The sequence below is a fragment of the Anopheles nili genome, chromosome 3 (genome assembly GCF_943737925.1).
Source record: "Anopheles nili chromosome 3, idAnoNiliSN_F5_01, whole genome shotgun sequence".
NCBI lineage: Eukaryota > Metazoa > Arthropoda > Insecta > Diptera > Culicidae > Anopheles > Anopheles nili.
In genome coordinates, this window is record NC_071292.1 from 26,011,294 (window position 1) to 26,029,599 (window position 18,306).

An 18,306-nucleotide genomic window follows, 5' to 3' on the forward strand; every position below is an offset into this window, starting at 1 on the left:
CTTTGGTAAACAGCCATCCTTCGGCAAACACTTCGAAGACGAGAGCGCCGATTTTATGGCGCTGTGAATCAGGCTCGAATCGGTGTTTAGGCGGGCAAGCGCTCGAAATAGTTCGCAAATTGAAACAATTGCGAACGCACAGTAAACATGAAGCGTGCAATTCATGCACGTGTTAAAAATTGCCCTATATTGACATTATACTTCATAGGAAAAATAAAACGAAGGGGTGGGTTTACTTTTGCTAATCATAGTTCTGTTTCGAATATGAAATTGCACAATCAACTTATGTTGAAGCGACAAATTTCTGTAAGGATGAACAAGAGACAAATTCCTATTCGACAGTTTTTTTTTTAATTTTGCTGGTGATCCACTTTGAGTGGATCTATTTGAACTACTTGGCTGAAGAAAAACGTAGAAAATCACCGCAATCACCATGACTCATCAAAATCAGATGCTGCAACGGGGTTTTTTTTAAGTGAAAGTGCTGCTTGCAAGTATTATGTCAACGATCATAAGACATTGGCCTTCACACGCGGAATCGCACCTGTATCGGATACATCTTCATTATCACATCACCACGATTGCCCGCTCTTTCCCCTTTTACGTGGAGGAGTAGGCTGTGATAATCAAATTCAATTATCGCCCAACGGTGGCAACCCTTTTTTTCGCGCGGTGCCACGCACATGTTAGTGCCAAAGTAATCTCCCGGCCAGTTTGCGAAAACGGAACGATCGCCTAATGCATGCCTTTATCTTTCGCCATCGATGAACTAGTTATCAAGTCACACCAGCTGGCAACAGCTGATGGAACTGACCTTTTCACAGGCTTTGTTTGCACGAGGTTCCGTTTGCTTGTTCACGCAATTTTGTTTGTGAATGTAAAATGCAAAAAGCCATTTTCAAACCTAACGGAAAACGATGTACTGATGATGGAGCTTCTCAATACATTGAGGAACAAGAAGAAATATCAAAGAAAATTATGATTTTTCAAAATGAAAATTGACAGATTTGTTGCTGGAGGCGCCTGGCCTTTTGTAAAAACATGCTTGCATGAGCAAAACTCATTTTATTCAGTTGAAACTTAACGTGTAGCTGGTGTAAATCAAGTGTTTATTGATTTCTTTTTTGAACGAAAACAATCAACTAATTTGTTATTCCAAACGGCACCGGAAGTATGCTTCCAGAACAAGATCGTGATTGAGAGACCAAACCGTTTGTTTTCGTTCGTTGACATACGTAAAGTCACGTAAATACACTCACGTTTCTTTTCTTCAGTGGCTTCCACGGCTCGTTGTCCTTTTCCAACGTAGCATTTAACCATTATCAGCTCTTAATGGTCTATGTAAGGATGGAAAGCTACGAAATAAGTAAATACACCCTGATAGAAGAAAGCGTCCTTGAGCCGTTCATTCATGCTTGCGTGCATGAAACAAGACCGATCCGATCAGAATCGTGGCGAACAAAGCGAACGAGCCATTTCAATTAAAGCTCACTCGTGGGGCGGGAGAAATGGCCCCAAAAAAAAGGGTTGTGTGTAAAAAAATCTTATCGCACGCGTTTACGCACGACCCTTCACGCAGGCGGTGCAAAACGTGTCGCAAGCGTGCGCATGAAAACTGCCCAAAACTGGTTCGCCACGTGTTTGCACACTTTTAGGACTACCGATTTTTTTGTGCGGAAGACTGGTTCAGAAAAAAATGCACCCGACAGATACTTTGTTTACCAGGAGCAGATGACGCGCCTTTTTCTTGGCGCGTTGCTTATCCACGGCGGTACCCCAACGACGAGACAAAGCACGTGTTACTACGCTAGCCGAATCTGCGCGCAGATAGCTGATAACTGATAAGTCATGTGCGTAATTAAGCGACGAGCGGGACAAGCGGAAAAGGGCGAACGTTAAGTAGCGCCATTTTGATTGCACAAGTTCGCCCGAGCGAAAAAGAAAAAAAAGCCACGGGGAAACGGGGACCGGCATAGTCAAGTGCGGGGCACTGGTGGCACCACCAAATATCGCGCGAGTAAATATTTAATCCTTACGCTAATTAGTGTACTCGAGCCATTCCGCGGGATAGCGTTGAATTGCGTCAGACTGCTTGAGCCGCTTGGGGTAAATATTAGTTCATTGCAAATGAGAAAACAAATAGCACCTTGCCAGGAGATTTCACCCCCAAGAAGGCCAACCCGTTGGCTAATACATTTCTCTTAATCTAGTTGGCCATGGTCGGTGGCGGCTAGGAAAATTCGAGGTTATGATCTTGGCTGCCAGGACACAGACGGCACTAGACCATTGCTCCCTTCCAGCGCGTTGCGGCGTGTTTGGCGTTTAATTAAACCTTGTCGAATGATGCAGAATGCCAATTGCCTGCCACCCCGTATGCACCATGAAGCGCACTCGGTCAGTAGTGAATACTAATTATGGGCGACTCTGAAGATCACGCACCCGGTCGAAACGTGATAATAATGAGTAGAGCGGGAGAAAAATTAAACGAATTGGCTGCACTGAAGATGACACATCCTTGCAATCGTGTCTGGGTTTCATTATTGGCTCGATAACGGTTGATTCAAGCGCATGAATGGGGCAATGCATTTTCTCTGGGTTACGCGTTGCATTCGTTGAACCTTCAGGGATCTCCCGATGACCTTCAGGGATACATAAATGAACGAACAATCTTCTTCTTTTTAATTGACTCAACAAGTAATGTACAATCAAAACCAGCCTTCTTTCTTAAGGCTTTCAAGGACTTGGGATTTGTACGAAACAGAAAAATCTGTCCTACGTACGAAAGAAGAGTCATATTTGAGATCTGAGCCTGAAACCAACATGCTAAAGCTTTTGACTATGAAACGAAAAATCTATTTTAACATAAACTTTTGCTTCAGATCCGAAAGGACCAAAGGATGCACCGAATCGATCGCTCATGAAAGAACTAAGCGTAGTACAAATAATTATTCAGAGAACTGTGCATACTGCACGATTCCACTTTCACAGTTTCATCGGTTTAGCTAACGCCAATAACCTTGAGCGACGATATAAATCTCAACTAAATACGTTTATCGCCCTCGACGGTGACTTTGATACAGCAGGTTCGGGGAGGGAGTACGAAAATAGTTTGCAAATAGAAGCTGCTAAACTTCACCTATTTCCAGCTCTCATATCCCAAACCTGCGCTGGTTAGAAGCAGTTTAATTACTTCAAACACATCTGCCCTTCCCGTGGCGAGCGTGGCTTACTTATTTAAACAGAAACGACTTGCAGCCCAACGGTCCCGCGGCTGCTCGCGATCAGCAAACAAAGGTGTTTGCATAAATTAACCACGTTCAGTTCGCCGGGATTGCCTGCAAAGGCGTGCAACAATGGTGTGCGAGGTGGGTGACGAAACTAACACAATATGCCGGAGGCTACTGGGATGTGGTGCAGTGGTAAAAGCCGACTCATGAGGCTTCGCATACGAAACGCATTCCTATTGCATTTTTTTTATTTATTCTTAATTATTCATTTTCCCACCCACACTCGCTAACCCATCTTCGATCCGTGCGGTTGCATGCAGTTCAGTGAAAACTCGACGAACTTAAGATCCTTCATGTACTCCGTGTACCGTTTAAAATGCCGCTCGGTGTAGGGGAGGCATGCCTCGAGGTGTTTGTTGAGCTCGCTCACTTGAAACCTTCCGGCCAGCATTTCCTGCAACAGAACGTGCAACGCCAGCTGAGCGGGCCGACTGTTTTTGCTGTTCGTGTTCCACTCGATGGCGTGCCGGAGCAACCGCTCCTTGTGGTCGTTTGACAGCATCCGAATCGTGTCTTCCAGACCCTTCTCTTGCGTCTTGATTACCTCGTTGATGATCTTCAACGTACTGAGCGGTCGGTCGAGGTTCAGGGAAAGGCGAAGCGCCTTTAGCAGCTTCTTTTCGCTAAGCAAATTGTTCAGCTCCTGCTCCTGCAGTAGCGATTCTTTCCGTTGGTTCTGCTCCAGCTCCCGCTTACTCTCCGTTACGTCATGCCATTGTATGAGCTGTGAATCGGTTCCACCGCTGTAGAAAACGCTTCCGTCCCGTGACACACAAAGCGCCCAAATGCGGCTCTCATGCCGGTCCAGCGTTTGCAAACACTCGGACGTCTTGATGGTCCACAGCTTCAGCAGACCGTCGGCACCGGCCGATAGCAGCTGCATGCCGTTAGAGATGAACTCGACCCGCAATACCGAGCTGTCGTGTCCTTCGAGCGTCTTCAGGCAACTCATGTCCTCCAGCGACCACAGTCTGATGGTACAATCGGCTGCGTTAGTGAGCAGAATTTGATCCACCGGCGAAAAGCGTACCGCCCAGATTCCGCGAGTGTGTCCTCGGAACACTCCGACTACACTCAGATCGCTTACGCCCCACAGTTTGGCTGTTTTGTCTTGCGAACCCGTCGCGATCAGACGATCATTCGGTGAGATGCACACGCAGTTGATGTCCTTCTCGTGAGCCAGCTCAGTCAGTGTGCACTGTAGCCGGGGCAGCTCGTTCTCTTCTTTATTGAACTTTTTCGGAATCTTCCACGTCTTGAGACATCGATCCTGGCTAACGCTGGCACAAAAACCACCGGAAAGCTTACTCAACGCTACACTTGCCACGGCATTCGTGTGCTTAAGCCCCACTGCAACGCAGCTGATGGTGAAAGGTTCTTCGTCAAACTGCCACAGGCGAATAGAGTTGTCTTTGGACGAAGAAAGCATATAATGTTCGTTGGCGCATAGTGAGAGCACAATGTCGGTGTGTCCCTTCACCAGTTGACAGTGCATTGTGGCAGTATCGTAGACCTTAAAGTCGTTGCTGTTTGTAGCCATTGCGAGGTATCTGTCGCGCTTACCAATCAGTATTACGTCCAGAATTTCGTCGCTAAACCCTGACAGCTGATGCAGGCAGTCGAAGCTAGCGCAATCGTGTACCAGAATATTATGCTCGGTTGATACGACGGCCATTCGGCCTAGAGGTTCGCTGTAAAAGAGGTGTGTTATCGCTAGTCCACCTTCGTCAGTCGCTTTCGCAATCAAACTGTTACTTTGTTTGAAGACAATCTTTGCTGTGGTCATTTCCCACACCTTGATCAGACCTTCCTCTCCTCCGCAGGCAGCGTACACTTTCCCGTTTTCCAAAACTTTTCCGCCGATCGTTATTCCATCTGGTAGAACCACAACCGATTCCACCGCTTCGTAGACGGGAATTGTTTTAATCGCTTCTTGCGTTTCAAAATTCCACAGGATGAGAATTTTGTCACGTCCTGATGAAACGATGTGAGCTCGATCGGTTGAAAATGATACACCGGTAACACGTGAAAAGTGTCCTTCGAAGGTTTTAATTAACTGCCGCGTCTCGTAGTTCCACGCGCGTATCTTCGTATCATCACCGACTGCCACCAGAATGTTGCTTTCCGTGTCCGGGTGAAAGACAATTATGTTTATCAATCCTGTACATCCGCGGAGCGTACCGAGACACACCTGATCAGTTGGATCCCACAGCCGGATCGTCGAATCAGCTCCACCACTGGCAATGAGTCTGTCATCCGTGTTGAAGGCCAGCTTTGAAATAGGACCTTGGTGGACAGTTTTCCACATTTTTTCCATCTTTTGCGATTCACCATTCCATAGCTTAAGCAAGCCAGATCGGTGCGCTGAAGCGATACTAGTGCCGGTGGAATTGATAGCAAAGGTATAGATAACATCCTCATTTATTTCACTATCCGTTTGCTGGTCGCCCAGAGTGAGTGGTTCGTGTAAGTTGCCTACCGACACGATGCTTATAGTGCCGTTGTTTTGGCACAAGAACTGTTGGCCATCAGAAGACCACGCAACTGTGCCGCCTGTGTAAAAGGCTCTATATTGCTGTTTTAACTCATACCTGAAGATTGAAACCATATATTTAGCAGAGTTTTATATGATCTCTGGTAAGCTCACTTTTACTTACACCTCTTTCAGCTTAACTTTATTATCCATTTTGCGTGATCGAAAAGAAACGCGATTTTCTAGTACTGTGGTGTGGCTTCAGTGGCGCACGTGTTTTCAAAGTAGTTGTTATGACATTTCTCAATGGTTTTGACACTCGTTTGTTTACATTTGAATTTGAGATTCCTAGGACTTCACTACCTCCCGCAAATTAGTGCAACCAAATAGATAGTGAGGGTTATTGTATTTACTGTAAAATACGGTCATACCGTACGTTCACTGAAATTTATTTGAAAAGAGTTCTTCAACGACATTGAGCAGTATGTTACAAAGTTGTCGCATATTTAGGTGTTTTAGCAAAACAAATGTTAGTGTTATATCATCACTAACCCGGCATCAGCCTATCGTTTATCAAAGGAGCATCCGTACCCCGATTTTCGGAAGCCTTGTACAGAATTGTTCCACAAAATCAGCGTTGATAAACACGGACAATAAAAAAAGCACCGATAATGACGCTAACGATACGAATTGGAACACAATTTACCATTTGCCGTCAATTTTACTCACAGCTTCGCTGAAACGTTTGAAATTCTATCCCGTGATATGTACGGGGATAACTGTACCGGTAGCTATGGGACTTGCTTACTTGAACATTTGGTCGATGGCGACAGCAGAAATTTGTGGCGCAATTGGTATGATTATAGGTTTTTTTATACATACAACTTGAACTAACGCAAAACGTGTTTTTTTAGGTTTAACCACGGCTATGACGCTGTCGATTTTTGGATTGTTTACTAATAATCTTATAGGATTCGTGTACTGCGATGATCAGCTAACCAAGGTTAAAATATCTTTCTTAGATGCTAAAGGCAAACGACAAGATCGCATCTACTCCGTAGATGATCTGGTATCCAGAACGGAGCTCCCTCAGTCCTTCTTGAAGATTTACTTTCCAGTAAAAAATCACGAAAATGGCGATGTTTACAAACTCGTGCATCGATATGGTGAAATTTACGATGTGCATGCATTTAACAAAGTATTTGGGCACGACGTTGTAACTAGAAGTTAGAACTAGAAACAAATAAAGTGTAAAATTGTAAGTTATTTATCAACAGCCGTTAAATGTAACCTATTTCTTAAGTTAGACCTTTTGATTTAAAATTAAATTTATGCTGTTATGCTTGGTGTCTCTCAATAAAAGTTTTAAATCAAATGAAATTATTTGCGAAGAGAACGTGTACTAAATCTAACAAAAACCAGAACACAGGGTGGCTTGCCGAAATCGAACACAATCAAGTAAACAAACGCTGTTTCTAAAGGGATCTGTCATAACAAACAAATTTTGCTATCCGCTCGGCAAAGAAATAACATGTTTTCTAATTTTCACAGAATTTGTTATTAAATTTCATAAGAAATGTTGCGAAGTATAGTGGGCGCAATTGTGCAAAAGTAAGTGTCCTTATTTGCATGTTAAAATGTTTAAATTCATTACCGCTACTATCCATGCAGGCACACCACCGCTCAATGCATTGTGCCGACCGTGCGTATGTCCCAGTACGGGCCGCACTTCATTGAACCAGTCGTCAGTAAGCAGAAAATTGACGCGTTGCAGGAGTCAGAGGACCTCTCAAAGCTATCTCATGTGCCGATCAAAGCTGCCCTCAACAACCAGAACTGCTCCGTTTTCTACGATCCGTTGGTTAGCCAGTTCACAAATTATGTAATGAAGCAGGGCAACAAGCAGCTCGCCCGGGAGCTGGTAGAAAAAGGCTTCGAAAACATTAAGCGACTTCAGCTTGAACGGTATCATCTGGCGGAATCCGAGGAAGAAAAAGCAAAAATTGAGCTCAACCCGAGAACGCTGCTCCGCCAGGCGGTGGAAAATTGTCGTCCTCTGTTGCAACTGACGCCGATTAAGCGAGGCGGTGTGCGCTATCAAGTGCCGGTGCCGGTAACTGAAAAACGGTCGTACTTTTTATCCATGAAGTGGCTGTTGGAGGCAGTTCGCGAAAAGGAACGTACAGTACACTTTCCGGAGAAGATGGCATGGGAAATACTGGACGCCGCCGCTAACCAAGGCAAAGTAGTAAAGCGAAAACACGAGTTACATCGTCAGTGTGAAGCTAACCGAGCCTATGCTCATTACCGATGGAGCTAAACAGGTGATCCGGCAAAGGAGCGACAAGCATTTTGAGTCTTGGTTTTCGGAATCAGTAAAAAGTAACATATATCTAACGATTTTCGTGCGTTGTATTTATTTCTTGAAAGGCGCCACTAGCTGTCCTCCGGCAAGAACCGAAAGAACGTTATTTGTGGTTATAGCAAGCATATCCTGCAGGCTTTGCTTCGTCGCCGTTCCAAGGTGGGGTACTACAACTAAAGAAACAACGGTTAATTATATGCATAGTTGGTATGATATAGTTAAAGCGTTACCACAGTTCGGCAGCGAGAGGAGTGGATCGTTCGCATCCAATGGCTCTGGTGTCATGACGTCTAGTCCGGCAGCAAAAATGGTACGGTTCTTTAATGCCTCCACCAAAGCCGGTTGATCAACAATGCCTCCACGTGCCACATTGACCAACACACTGGATGGTTTCATCATTGCAAGTGTGTCGCGATTAAACATTTTTGCCGTTTCACTTGTCAGGGGACATGCGATAAACACAAAATCACTATTCCGGAGCAGAGTAGATAGATCCACATAGGAAGCACCGGCTACCTCGGCCTCCACTTTTCGATTTCTACCAGTGTACAAGCATCGTCCGATATCGAATCCTTTGAGACGTTTCAGAATCGTCTGACCGATGCCACCGAATCCTACAATTCCCACCGTTGAACCAGGCACATCCTGACCCAGCATCCACTGGGGTCGCATTTCCCACTCGGCATTAATGATTTTCAACCGACCTTCGTGGAACCGTCTCGCTGCGGCCAGCATAAGACCTATAGCAATATCCGCTACCGGCTCGTTTACTACCTTAGGCGTATGGCCAAGCTCTATTCCACGCCTGCTAAATTCGTTAGCATCTACATAGTCCATGCCGGATGTCATCGTTGAGACCACCTTCAGCTGCGGACCGGCCGCATCGAGCGCCTTCGAATCTAGCCGGTCAGCCGTCAGCCACAGGATGCCCTCTGCTTCGGGGATGGTTCGAAGTATTTCGTCGCGATTTAGTCCACTGCACACTTTTACGTCGCATCTAAAACGAAACAATACATCTAATTTGAATCACACAAATCCCAGAAAAAAACATAGTTCAAGGTCACGGGGACAACTTTTGCTTAAGTAGATCGATGTAATGGCCAGGAACATCCGAACACGTTACGACCAATTTAGGACGATGACCACCGAAATTGTAATGCTGTAGCTGTGATTCTAGCATCTTTGGGAGCAATCTTGACAACTTTAACAACCCGATACGCATGATAAGCGCAACAAGTCCTCTAGTACCTTGCGGGACGGACTAAACTGTGTCTTTTGCAACGCTTAATTGTCAATCATAAATACGGGACGTAACGAAAGCATACTTGCGATACATAAAAATAAAATGTTCAATCATCACGTGTTTCATAGAAATTCAAAATAGTACCACGTGTTATTTACTTCCATAGTACATTATCGTTTTGTATTTTTTGAATATTTTTGTTTATAGGTCTAAAATTTCATCTTTGAGCTTTTCTGAAAAGTAAAATTTTATAAAATTAAATTTAACCTAACTTAGAAATATTTAGTTTTATAAAAAAAATATTGTTAGATCATGTATAATGCAACGAAAGAGAAAATATAATGAATATCATTTGTTTAATACTCGATGTTCATTCCAACTACTGTTCCATTTCGGCATTGGCATTGATAGCAGCTTGTACAAATTTTGTTCCATGCTACATTGCACACTGTTTTTCGAGTTTTTTGATTATCTGTTTGGTAAACAGTAAATGCGTGTTATCAAATATACCTTAGGGCAGCCGAGAAATACGGAGAACGCTAAATTCGAAATTTAACATCTTTCATTCGTCTTTGGTAACTTACCGCGAGCAGAAGTGATCAAATACGTGCAGTTAACATGAAGATTTTACTGTTGGTGTTAATTTTTGGATGCATTTTGTATCTCTTCCATCGTTAAATAGAACACATTATTCACTATGCGACGACCAAGGGTCTTGGTGACGCATCATCAGGTGCAACCGGTCGCGTTAGAGCTCCTACGGGAGGAGTAAGTCCCAAAATAATCTTGAAAACTGCGCAACAAAACTTTGTAAAACGCTTTCGGTTACTTTATCAAGGTGTGATGTACTCGTACCTTCGATGGACTTTCCTACACGCACAGAAATACTAGATCTATGCTCCGGTATCGATGGGTTACTCTGGACCAACTATAAGATGAAACTGGATCGCGAAGTGTTGGATGCTTGCGGTCCTCAGCTACAAGCTGTATCATTAACAATGAACGGTGTTGATTGTGTGGATACTGAAGAACTAAGAAGACGAAACATTCCTCTTGGGCACACGCCAGCCATCCCAAACGAAGCCGTGGCGGATCTAGCGATCGGACTTATGATCGCAGCCAACGGTGGTCTTTTACGATCCCCTGTTGATTCTACATCTCCCAAAGAAAGTTTGCCCTATCACTCAATTCAAGGGTGCACCGTAGGAATAATCGGATTCGGAGGCATCGGGCAGCTTATCGCCAAAAGACTGCAAGGATTCGACATTGGAAAAATTGTGTACTGTGGCCGCAGCATCAAAGAAGATGCCGATAAATTCAACGCCCATTACGTGTCCCAACAAGATCTTTTCAAGCAAGCCGATATCCTGTTCATCAGCTGTCCATTATTGACCGAAACTTGCCAGATGTTCAACCGAGATACGTTTTTAGCAATGAAAAAGACGGCTGTTTTGATCAACATTGCAAGGGGTGCGATCATAGACGAGGGTGCGCTGATTGATGCTTTGAAATGTGGACATATACGAGCGGCTGGTTTGGATACTGTCACAGTCGAACCGCTGCCACCGGACAGTGAGCTGTTTCGGCTTCCAAATTGTGGTAAGATGGATTTACAAGTAGAACAAGCATTCAATTGATGCCTCTTATATCGTAACTTTGATCGTTTCAGTTGTAATACCACACTTGGGAACGGCAACAAAAAGAACTAGAGACGGGATGGCTGTCCGGGCTGTGGAGAATCTAGTTCGTGGATTAAGATGCCAAAAAATGATATCACAATTTCAATAGACTCTTCTTCTTAGTTGGCTCGACAAGCAATTTTTTATACTGCATTTCAACAACTTTTTTTTTATTGATAATCTATTGTAATGATTATACAACCGCAAAAATATGACCTACTATATTCTACCAAAAATCAGTCAAAGAATAAAATTGCATCCGCACGGTGCTGTTCCCATAAATATATAATTTTTTATGTTGATAAAAATTTAAAGCGCCACATGTTCTTTTGTTCATTATACTACTGCTAAAAGTGTAAACTTAATACGGGTAAGGAGAAAACATGGGAGTTCCGGCTATGCCAGCAAGCACGTTCAGTGCGGCAATTTCAGCCATGTTGTCTCTCGTTTGAACCGTTGCTGAACCCAGATGGGGAATTACAACTGCAAAAGAAGGTAAAATATATCGTTTCAAAAGTGTTACATCATAACATTTTTTGAGCGAATTTGGAGATCAAGGTGACCCGTATTTACCTGCATTAGGAAGAGTCAGTAGCTCATCGTCAGCCGGAAGCGGCTCTGGAGAAGTAACATCCAAACCAGCAGCGAAGATTGTTCCATTTTTAAGTGCAGCTACTAAAGCCTTCTGGTCAACGATATCGCCTCGAGCCACATTCACCAACACGGCGGTGGGTTTCATTTTGGCAAGTGTAGTCGCATTAATCATGTGAAACGTTTCATTAGTAAGCGGAAGAGAAATAAAGATGTAATCGCTCTCCTGCAGTAATTCGTCCTGCGGGACCATTTTCGCGCCCAGCGCCTCGGCTTCCGGTTTTGGTCGCCGACCCGAGTATAAAAGTTGTCCAACATCGAATCCCTTGAGACGTTTCGCGATCGTTTGCCCAATGCCACCCATACCGATGATGCCGACTGTGCTGCCCTTAATGTCACGTCCTAGCATCCACTGTGGTCCACCATTCCATTGGGATTTTTCAATCGCCAATCTTCCCTCGTGGTAGCGTCGGCCAGCGGCAATCATTAACCCGATGGCGGAATCAGCTACAGCATCATTTAGCACGATCGGGGTATAACCGAGAGGAAATTTGCGCTTCTTGAACTCCTCAATGTCCACGTAATCCATGCCCGCCGACATGGTGGAGATGGCTTTTAGACGGGAGCCACCTCGATCAAGTACCTCACCATTCAGTAGCATGTGGCCAACCCACATTATACCGTCAACTTGACCGGCGAGCTCCAGGATTTCTTCCCGAGTAGCGGGGTGACTTTTCGGGAAGATTACTTCACATCTACAAAATCAAAACCATATCACTATTTGTACAGCTTTGGTTGGAATGGCATATAGACATACTTTAATCGCAGCTTATTGATACCCTTTTCCGGCGTTTCCTTGTTTGTCACCAGCACGACAGGTCGTTTTCCCGAACTAGCCATAGTAGATAGGTTTTGTGCGCTAAAATAAAAAAAAAGTGTGAAACAAAAGAGGTGCTATATACGCAGCTCTATTTCTCGCAATCACTTCTATAAATGCCAACGGCAAGGTGTGCTTGCATTCGCCCTTACAAAGGCAAATGTTGTCTTATAATCGCGATCACATACACAGAAACGCACTATTATCAGTATCACGAGTAAGTTTGTGTAAAATGCTTTTCAAATAATGGACCAACAATCAACAAACTGACTAGCTGCTTGACTTTACAGCTAGCTAGAGTATGTGTTTGAAGATAAAACTCGAACGAATCGCTTCCACGTAAAAACCGCACTACACCCGTGTCAGTGGATGTTTAAGGTCAGCCATTTCTTACTTGATTTTTTGTTGATAAGTGGTCAACTAGTGTAACTTACCTACTTATAGGAAAAAATAGCGGATTATATGTTTCAAAAATCCTAAAAAATTTGCCAAATGTTATCTTAGAGGATGCAATTTACAGATCGATTTTAAGCTTCAGGGACAAAGAGACATAACCAGCTGTTTTTTGTTTATGTTTTAACCGGCATCCCAATAGAGCTGTCAGATCCGTGCGATCAACAGAACGCACGATCAACAGTGCAGATCGGAAAAAAAGCATTAGCCTTTTATTGTTTAATATATCCTTTTCTTCAATATTCGTAAATCAAACCAAAGTCATAATAACATTTTCATTTATGTGACCAAAACATGCGCAAATCATATGCAAATGAAAATATACTCTAATATAAATGATAACTAGAACCTTATATTAAAGATAACTTATATTAACCTGCTAGAAGATAACACTTGATACACACAAAGCATTAAAAGTAGTCTTTTAAGTGTACAACAATTCATGTTCAATGTTATTACAGGTAACCAGATAAGACCTATAGACTTCTCTTCTATAGAGATACTGCCTGCTATTTTATAGCATTGAGCTAGCAACACTTCGTGGTGGTTGAACGTAGACTGACCGGTTTGAAGGTAAGGACAGCATACACAGCTCAAATATCGGTTGATTCAACTTTCTAGAACTGGAATGGCAAGAATTAAGCTCCCCAGTTAAATGTTTGTGAGCGTCTGAGTGATTCAACCGGATTTCCTAATCAACTGATTCCAAATTTTACCATGTCTAAAAATATAACCAAATAGGTTGATTATCTTATCTCCTTTGAATATTTTAATGCCATTAGCCTATCGAGCGTTATACTGAGCAGTCTGTGGGAATTACTAAAGTAGCGTAAAGCCTCCTATGAAGGTGTAGAAATTTTGAAACCAGATTAATTCTATTACTCAAAACAGAACGCCCGGTTAAAACACATCAAAATATTGAAAAACAAGCCATAAATCCGGCATCCATTGAATATGATCATGCGCATGGAAATGATCGTGCCTTTTGCTTGCGAGTCTTGTAAACACTCAGCAACAAGCAAGCAAAGGGTTTGTATAGCGTGTCAGTATTTCAAATATCACCACCTACTGGCAAGTGAGAGTGTTGATCGTCCTGGCAACAACAACATGACCGGTAAACAGCAACGTCACTCGTGAATATCCATCCACCGGGCGCGAAGGCTCTCCTATCCGATTCGCGATTCCACTGCATCGTCACGAAACCGGAAAGCGCCCGTTGAGAAGGAATCCGGTTTGGGCAGTTGGATACACCGGTGGATTGGTGACGATCAAAGCTTCCATCGGAGAGAATGCAGCGCGGAGGCTCGACGATGGATTTGAAATTAGAATATATTTGTTTTGAATAGCTAATAACCAACGACACCGTCCTCTGTGGCCTCAGTCGAGTGTCGCCAGTTAAACGAAGTGCAGAGTTAGACGAGTCTTTGAAAACGTTACGATCCTTTAGTGGGCCAAGAAGAAATACGGAAAACTTTCGACCTGATCGTTATCAACTGTGAGATAAACTGTTGCCAGCATCCGAGTTAAAATCGTTCATTGTACTAACAAACATGCCAGAGTATCAGGTACGCGACAGCGTGTGCAGTAATCTTCGAGAGATATAGCTGAGATTAAATAAAAAAAAAGTTCAAATAGAAAGTATGAACATGATTAAATTTTTGTAAATTTGAACAAAATTTTAGTTGTCCTTCTGTAAGGATATAATCAATTTTTTTTTAATTTTTACTTGAAATGATTCATTTACATTTTTAATGGTGTCTGCCCTCCAGATTACATTAGCTTACTAAACAATCAACCGCAATCGCATAGATTAGAACGACTCGTTTAGCGGAACCAGTTTCTACGTCGTATTTTTTCCCGAAATCCAGTTCCTCGAATTCCACCGAGTCATTGTGGTGCATAAAAAAAACAAAGAAAAAAATGTAGTTTTCAAGTTTCAATCGTCGTTCTTCTACTGCAGTATCTCTCCGGCTTTGGATCGCATTTTTCGTCAGAGGATCCACGATTTCCAAATGCGCTACCAGCAGGGCAAAATTCACCGCAAAAGTGTCCTTATGGTTTGTACGCCGAGCAACTTTCCGGTAGCGCGTTCACCGCACCACGCACCGAAAATGTCCGCTCATGGTTGTACCGGATCCGGCCCTCGGTCGTACATCAACCGTTTAAGCGGTTCGAGAGCGTAGCACCGTTCCTTCGCGGGACGGGCTGGGAAGAGCAGCACCCGAACCCGAATCAGATGCGCTGGAATCCGTTCGATTTGCCAGCCACCGGAACCGAGGTGGACTTTGTGGCCGGCTTACACACCGTGTGTGGAGCGGGTGACGTCCGTTCCCGCCACGGGTTGGCAATACACGTGTATCTGGCCAACAGTTCGATGCAGGATACGGCGTTTTACAACAGCGATGGGGATTTTTTGATTGGTAAGTTTCTAAACGTCTCCATAGAAAGGACAGTTACTTCTTCATTAAGCGCACTCCGTGCTACTTAGTTCCCCAACAGGGTCCTCTGGACATCACGACCGAGTTTGGACGCTTGTACGTGAAACCGAATGAGATCTGCGTCATTCCGCAGGGTGTCCGGTTTAGCGTGGCGCTTGAGGAGGTCTCACGGGGTTACATCCTCGAGGTGTACGATGGACACTTCCGTCTGCCCGACCTGGGTCCGATCGGTGCGAACGGGTTGGCGAACCCACGTGACTTCCTTACGCCGACTGCACACTTCGAGGATCGTTCCGTGGACGGTTTCCGTATCGTGTCGAAGTTCCAGGGAGCACTGTTTGTTGCCACGCAAGGCCACTCACCATTCGACGTAGTCGCCTGGCACGGCAACTACGTACCGTACAAGTACGATCTGGCCCGCTTCATGGTGATCAACTCCGTTAGCTTTGATCACTGTGACCCGAGCATCTTCACCGTGCTTACCTGTCCCAGCAACCGGCCCGGAACAGCCATAGCCGACTTCGTTATTTTCCCTCCAAGGTGGTCCGTTCAGGAGCATACCTTCCGTCCGCCTTACTACCACCGTAAGTCAGCCGCAACTGATCACGTTTGCAGTTCGGTTCTGATATCTGCTTTTCTCAACCCTCCGGACAGGTAACTGCATGAGCGAGTTCATGGGTCTGATCTTTGGTCGGTATGAAGCGAAAGAGGGAGGTTTCTTACCCGGTGGAGCCTCGCTCCACTCGATGATGACACCGCACGGTCCGGACCATCGTTGCTTCGAGGGAGCCTCCAATGCGGAGCTTAAACCGGAACGTATTGCCGAAGGAACGCAAGCGTTCATGTTCGAGTCATCGCTAAGCATGGCCGTGACACGTTGGGGCGAGGAAACCTGCCAGAAGTTGGATGCACGGTACTACGAATGCTGGCAGGCACTGGAAAAACACTTTCATCTGTAGATGGGAAGAGTTTCAGCTATTTTTTTAAAAAAAGATTCAAAGTAATCGAAATATTTCGCCTGTACTCTCAAGAATGACATCGATTTGTTACTTTTCCGGTTTGCTTATATTTCATTTGAATTTTATTCATTTTTATACCTTTCTTTCTTTCGCATGTTTTCATAACATTTTGTTGCCTTTTTTTCATGTTATTTTCTCTTGTGTTCCTCTTCTATTTCTGTTTCATAATTACGAATATATTTTTTTAAGAAGCAAATTCCATAAAATTATAAACCGGGTGGTTTTTGTTCGTTTTATGTATTTTTTTTAAATATTCTTTTCTATGTTTGCTGAAGGAGAGATTGCGTGTGTCCGTATGGTAATTTTTTTTTTCGCGATTTTTTTCTGTGCAGCAGTCCCAAACGCCTTTATTAACTTGTTCGATTCGTTTCTGTACCGTAGTACCAGTTAACAACAGGACAATTTCTGCAATACGTCAGTAATGAGTAGTTATCACCAGATTCGCGAAAGAAGTGTTAGTGTTTTCCGCTCTATTTTTTAGTTCGTCTGTAGTCAATTTCGCACAAAAGGGACTTTTATGTGACTGATTCAACATACCGATTAATATTTGATTTAAATAGCCTCATTGTCAGCGTTTTTTCTATGTACATCTTCCCATACGTACCGTCAGCTCTCGTTGTTAGTATAGGCACAGACATATCCAGTTTTGAGATCCTTAAAAACGAATGAATACATCCAGTATCAATATCGAACCGTGCACCGTGGTGTCCTTTATTGCAACATTTAAATACAACCGAAATCCCGTTCCGCGGGAAAATGAAGCCGAGAACAGTGTTTGTTTGTCTTATTTGCATGTAAAAGATGCCGCTGTTCAGTTCATCTTCTTTTGTTAGAAGAGAATATCATCACGTTCCTTGACGTCTTGAAGGTTCTAAGCTAGTGCTCTTGTGCAAAAGCCAATAAATTTACCATTTAATCGCGCAGAGTTTGCACACACTCGGAGAGACCTAAATGGCGATGTATCGCATCAACCGTGACCGATCTTCTTCGGGGTCTTTGTGTAATTCGTTTATCCATTTTCGTCAATAACGCATATGCCACGCTTTTCTGTTCTATTCACTTCGTTAGAGATGAGAAAATTTCATCTCATCATCTATAGTTATACATTTCGCGTGTCCTGTTTCGCGCAGTGTTTGCTTGCGTCGATGCTAAATTCCATCGTTTTCCTCTACCTACTGTACCATGATAAGAGCTATGCGATTCTTACATATTACCATTACAAAAATAAACCGCTTGATTTGTAAGATTATTTATTATCTCTTTGATTTTTTTTCCTTTCTAGATCCTTAAATCGTCCCCGTCAGGTCTCAACTAACTCGTAAAATGTATGAGCTTGGATCCTGCAACTCCTGACAATCGTAATTTTATCTGAAATCCTCTACTCTTTTAGTGAAATGTGTGTCAAGAGGATAGCAAGTGAATATATTTTGACTTCACTCCTAAGACGTACGCTACAAAAAAGGAAATTTAGAGCCTTCAAACTCCTTGGATTCTTTAAATGAAAGTCGCGAGACCAGGGAAAGTAATTGTTAACAATCCTCTTAGAGATGGTATTTACGGAATTATTTCAACTCAATTGAAACAAGTTGTCTATTAACAGCAAGTTTTAAATGATCGAAGGCATCGCATCCACTGCATTACGGTACAATATTGATAGAATTCACAATCAATCCGTGTAACACATCTATAGCCCCGTGTATTTTGTCTTTGCCCCTGCGGATTATGTGCAGACGGCTCAAGTTGAGGTACTCGTAGTATTTGTTTACCTTAGCTTTATTATTTTTTTTTTCATTTTAATTTTTTTTTTCATATAGTTTTGGTTGCTACGCATCCCAATTAAGTTTCATTTGCGATCGTTCTGCATGCAATCTGTTACTGCCG

The 18,306-nt window shown here is 43.5% G+C and overlaps 7 protein-coding genes across 8 annotated transcripts; 4 read left to right on the top strand and 3 right to left on the bottom strand.

Annotated features, from left to right (window-relative positions):
• Positions 1-3,513: 3,513 nt before the first annotated feature.
• On the bottom strand, positions 3,514-5,973 carry LOC128723953 (transducin beta-like protein 3). Its single transcript, XM_053817718.1, has 2 exons — positions 5,945-5,973; positions 3,514-5,878 (listed from the first exon to the last, which is right to left on the bottom strand). Exons 1-2 carry the CDS (start codon positions 5,971-5,973, stop codon positions 3,514-3,516), a joined length of 2,394 nt encoding a protein of 797 aa, XP_053673693.1.
• Positions 5,974-6,160: 187 nt separating this feature from the next.
• On the top strand, positions 6,161-6,991 carry LOC128723954 (transmembrane protein 186). Its single transcript, XM_053817719.1, has 2 exons — positions 6,161-6,614; positions 6,675-6,991. The coding sequence occupies exons 1-2, from the start codon at positions 6,245-6,247 to the stop codon at positions 6,989-6,991; spliced, it is 687 nt and encodes a 228-aa protein (XP_053673694.1). The 5' UTR covers positions 6,161-6,244.
• Positions 6,992-7,260: 269 nt separating this feature from the next.
• LOC128726745 (28S ribosomal protein S7, mitochondrial) lies at positions 7,261-8,282 on the top strand. 2 transcript variants are annotated; one of them, XM_053820570.1, is made up of 2 exons: positions 7,261-7,371; positions 7,432-8,282. In XM_053820570.1, the coding sequence occupies exons 1-2, from the start codon at positions 7,337-7,339 to the stop codon at positions 8,078-8,080; spliced, it is 684 nt and encodes a 227-aa protein (XP_053676545.1). In that variant the 5' UTR covers positions 7,261-7,336; the 3' UTR covers positions 8,081-8,282. The 2 variants fall into 2 exon arrangements, with proteins under 2 accessions (XP_053676545.1, XP_053676546.1); XM_053820571.1 differs by having other exon boundaries at positions 7,337-7,365.
• On the bottom strand, positions 8,177-9,347 carry LOC128726741 (glyoxylate reductase/hydroxypyruvate reductase-like). Its single transcript, XM_053820566.1, has 3 exons — positions 9,199-9,347; positions 8,356-9,122; positions 8,177-8,298 (listed from the first exon to the last, which is right to left on the bottom strand). The coding sequence occupies exons 1-3, from the start codon at positions 9,345-9,347 to the stop codon at positions 8,177-8,179; spliced, it is 1,038 nt and encodes a 345-aa protein (XP_053676541.1).
• A 561-nt stretch (positions 9,348-9,908) lies between these two features.
• Positions 9,909-11,180, top strand: LOC128726744 (glyoxylate reductase/hydroxypyruvate reductase-like). Its single transcript, XM_053820569.1, has 3 exons — positions 9,909-10,136; positions 10,207-10,967; positions 11,038-11,180. The coding sequence occupies exons 1-3, from the start codon at positions 10,066-10,068 to the stop codon at positions 11,154-11,156; spliced, it is 951 nt and encodes a 316-aa protein (XP_053676544.1). The 5' UTR covers positions 9,909-10,065; the 3' UTR covers positions 11,157-11,180.
• A 202-nt stretch (positions 11,181-11,382) lies between these two features.
• On the bottom strand, positions 11,383-12,588 carry LOC128726743 (glyoxylate reductase/hydroxypyruvate reductase-like). Its single transcript, XM_053820568.1, has 3 exons — positions 12,456-12,588; positions 11,621-12,393; positions 11,383-11,530 (listed from the first exon to the last, which is right to left on the bottom strand). The coding sequence occupies exons 1-3, from the start codon at positions 12,536-12,538 to the stop codon at positions 11,409-11,411; spliced, it is 978 nt and encodes a 325-aa protein (XP_053676543.1). The 5' UTR covers positions 12,539-12,588; the 3' UTR covers positions 11,383-11,408.
• Positions 12,589-14,518: 1,930 nt separating this feature from the next.
• LOC128727450 (homogentisate 1,2-dioxygenase) lies at positions 14,519-17,181 on the top strand. The gene is made up of 4 exons (XM_053821366.1): positions 14,519-14,533; positions 14,929-15,388; positions 15,457-15,990; positions 16,061-17,181. Exons 1-4 carry the CDS (start codon positions 14,519-14,521, stop codon positions 16,363-16,365), a joined length of 1,314 nt encoding a protein of 437 aa, XP_053677341.1. The 3' UTR covers positions 16,366-17,181.
• The last annotated feature ends 1,125 nt before the right edge of the window (positions 17,182-18,306 follow it).

Bases quoted from the DNA above. Each gene is read 5' to 3' on its own strand.
- LOC128723954 (XM_053817719.1), top strand. From the start codon at position 6,245: ATGTTACAAAGTTGTCGCATATTTAGGTGTTTTAGCAAAACAAATGTT. The intron at 6,615-6,674 runs GTATGATTATAG...GTGTTTTTTTAG, and splicing joins AGAAATTTGTGGCGCAATTG to GTTTAACCACGGCTATGACG.
- LOC128726741 (XM_053820566.1), bottom strand. From the start codon at position 9,347: ATGCGTATCGGGTTGTTAAAGTTGTCAAGATTGCTCCCAAAGATGCTA. The intron at 9,123-9,198 runs GTTGTCCCCGTG...GTTTCGTTTTAG, and splicing joins ATCGATCTACTTAAGCAAAA to ATGCGACGTAAAAGTGTGCA. The intron at 8,299-8,355 runs GTAACGCTTTAA...TTGTTTCTTTAG, and splicing joins CCTCTCGCTGCCGAACTGTG to TTGTAGTACCCCACCTTGGA.
- LOC128726743 (XM_053820568.1), bottom strand. From the start codon at position 12,538: ATGGCTAGTTCGGGAAAACGACCTGTCGTGCTGGTGACAAACAAGGAA. The intron at 12,394-12,455 runs GTATGTCTATAT...TTGATTTTGTAG, and splicing joins ATCAATAAGCTGCGATTAAA to ATGTGAAGTAATCTTCCCGA. The intron at 11,531-11,620 runs GTAAATACGGGT...CTTCTTTTGCAG, and splicing joins ACTGACTCTTCCTAATGCAG to TTGTAATTCCCCATCTGGGT.
- LOC128723953 (XM_053817718.1), bottom strand. From the start codon at position 5,973: ATGGATAATAAAGTTAAGCTGAAAGAGGT. The intron at 5,879-5,944 runs GTAAGTAAAAGT...TTCAATCTTCAG, and splicing joins AAAGTTAAGCTGAAAGAGGT to GTATGAGTTAAAACAGCAAT.
- LOC128726744 (XM_053820569.1), top strand. From the start codon at position 10,066: ATGCGACGACCAAGGGTCTTGGTGACGCATCATCAGGTGCAACCGGTC. The intron at 10,137-10,206 runs GTAAGTCCCAAA...TACTTTATCAAG, and splicing joins TTAGAGCTCCTACGGGAGGA to GTGTGATGTACTCGTACCTT. The intron at 10,968-11,037 runs GTAAGATGGATT...TGATCGTTTCAG, and splicing joins GTTTCGGCTTCCAAATTGTG to TTGTAATACCACACTTGGGA.
- LOC128726745 (XM_053820570.1), top strand. From the start codon at position 7,337: ATGTTGCGAAGTATAGTGGGCGCAATTGTGCAAAA. The intron at 7,372-7,431 runs GTAAGTGTCCTT...CTATCCATGCAG, and splicing joins GTGGGCGCAATTGTGCAAAA to GCACACCACCGCTCAATGCA.
- LOC128727450 (XM_053821366.1), top strand. The intron at 15,389-15,456 runs GTAAGTTTCTAA...CGTGCTACTTAG, and splicing joins CGATGGGGATTTTTTGATTG to TTCCCCAACAGGGTCCTCTG. The intron at 15,991-16,060 runs GTAAGTCAGCCG...CCCTCCGGACAG, and splicing joins CCGTCCGCCTTACTACCACC to GTAACTGCATGAGCGAGTTC.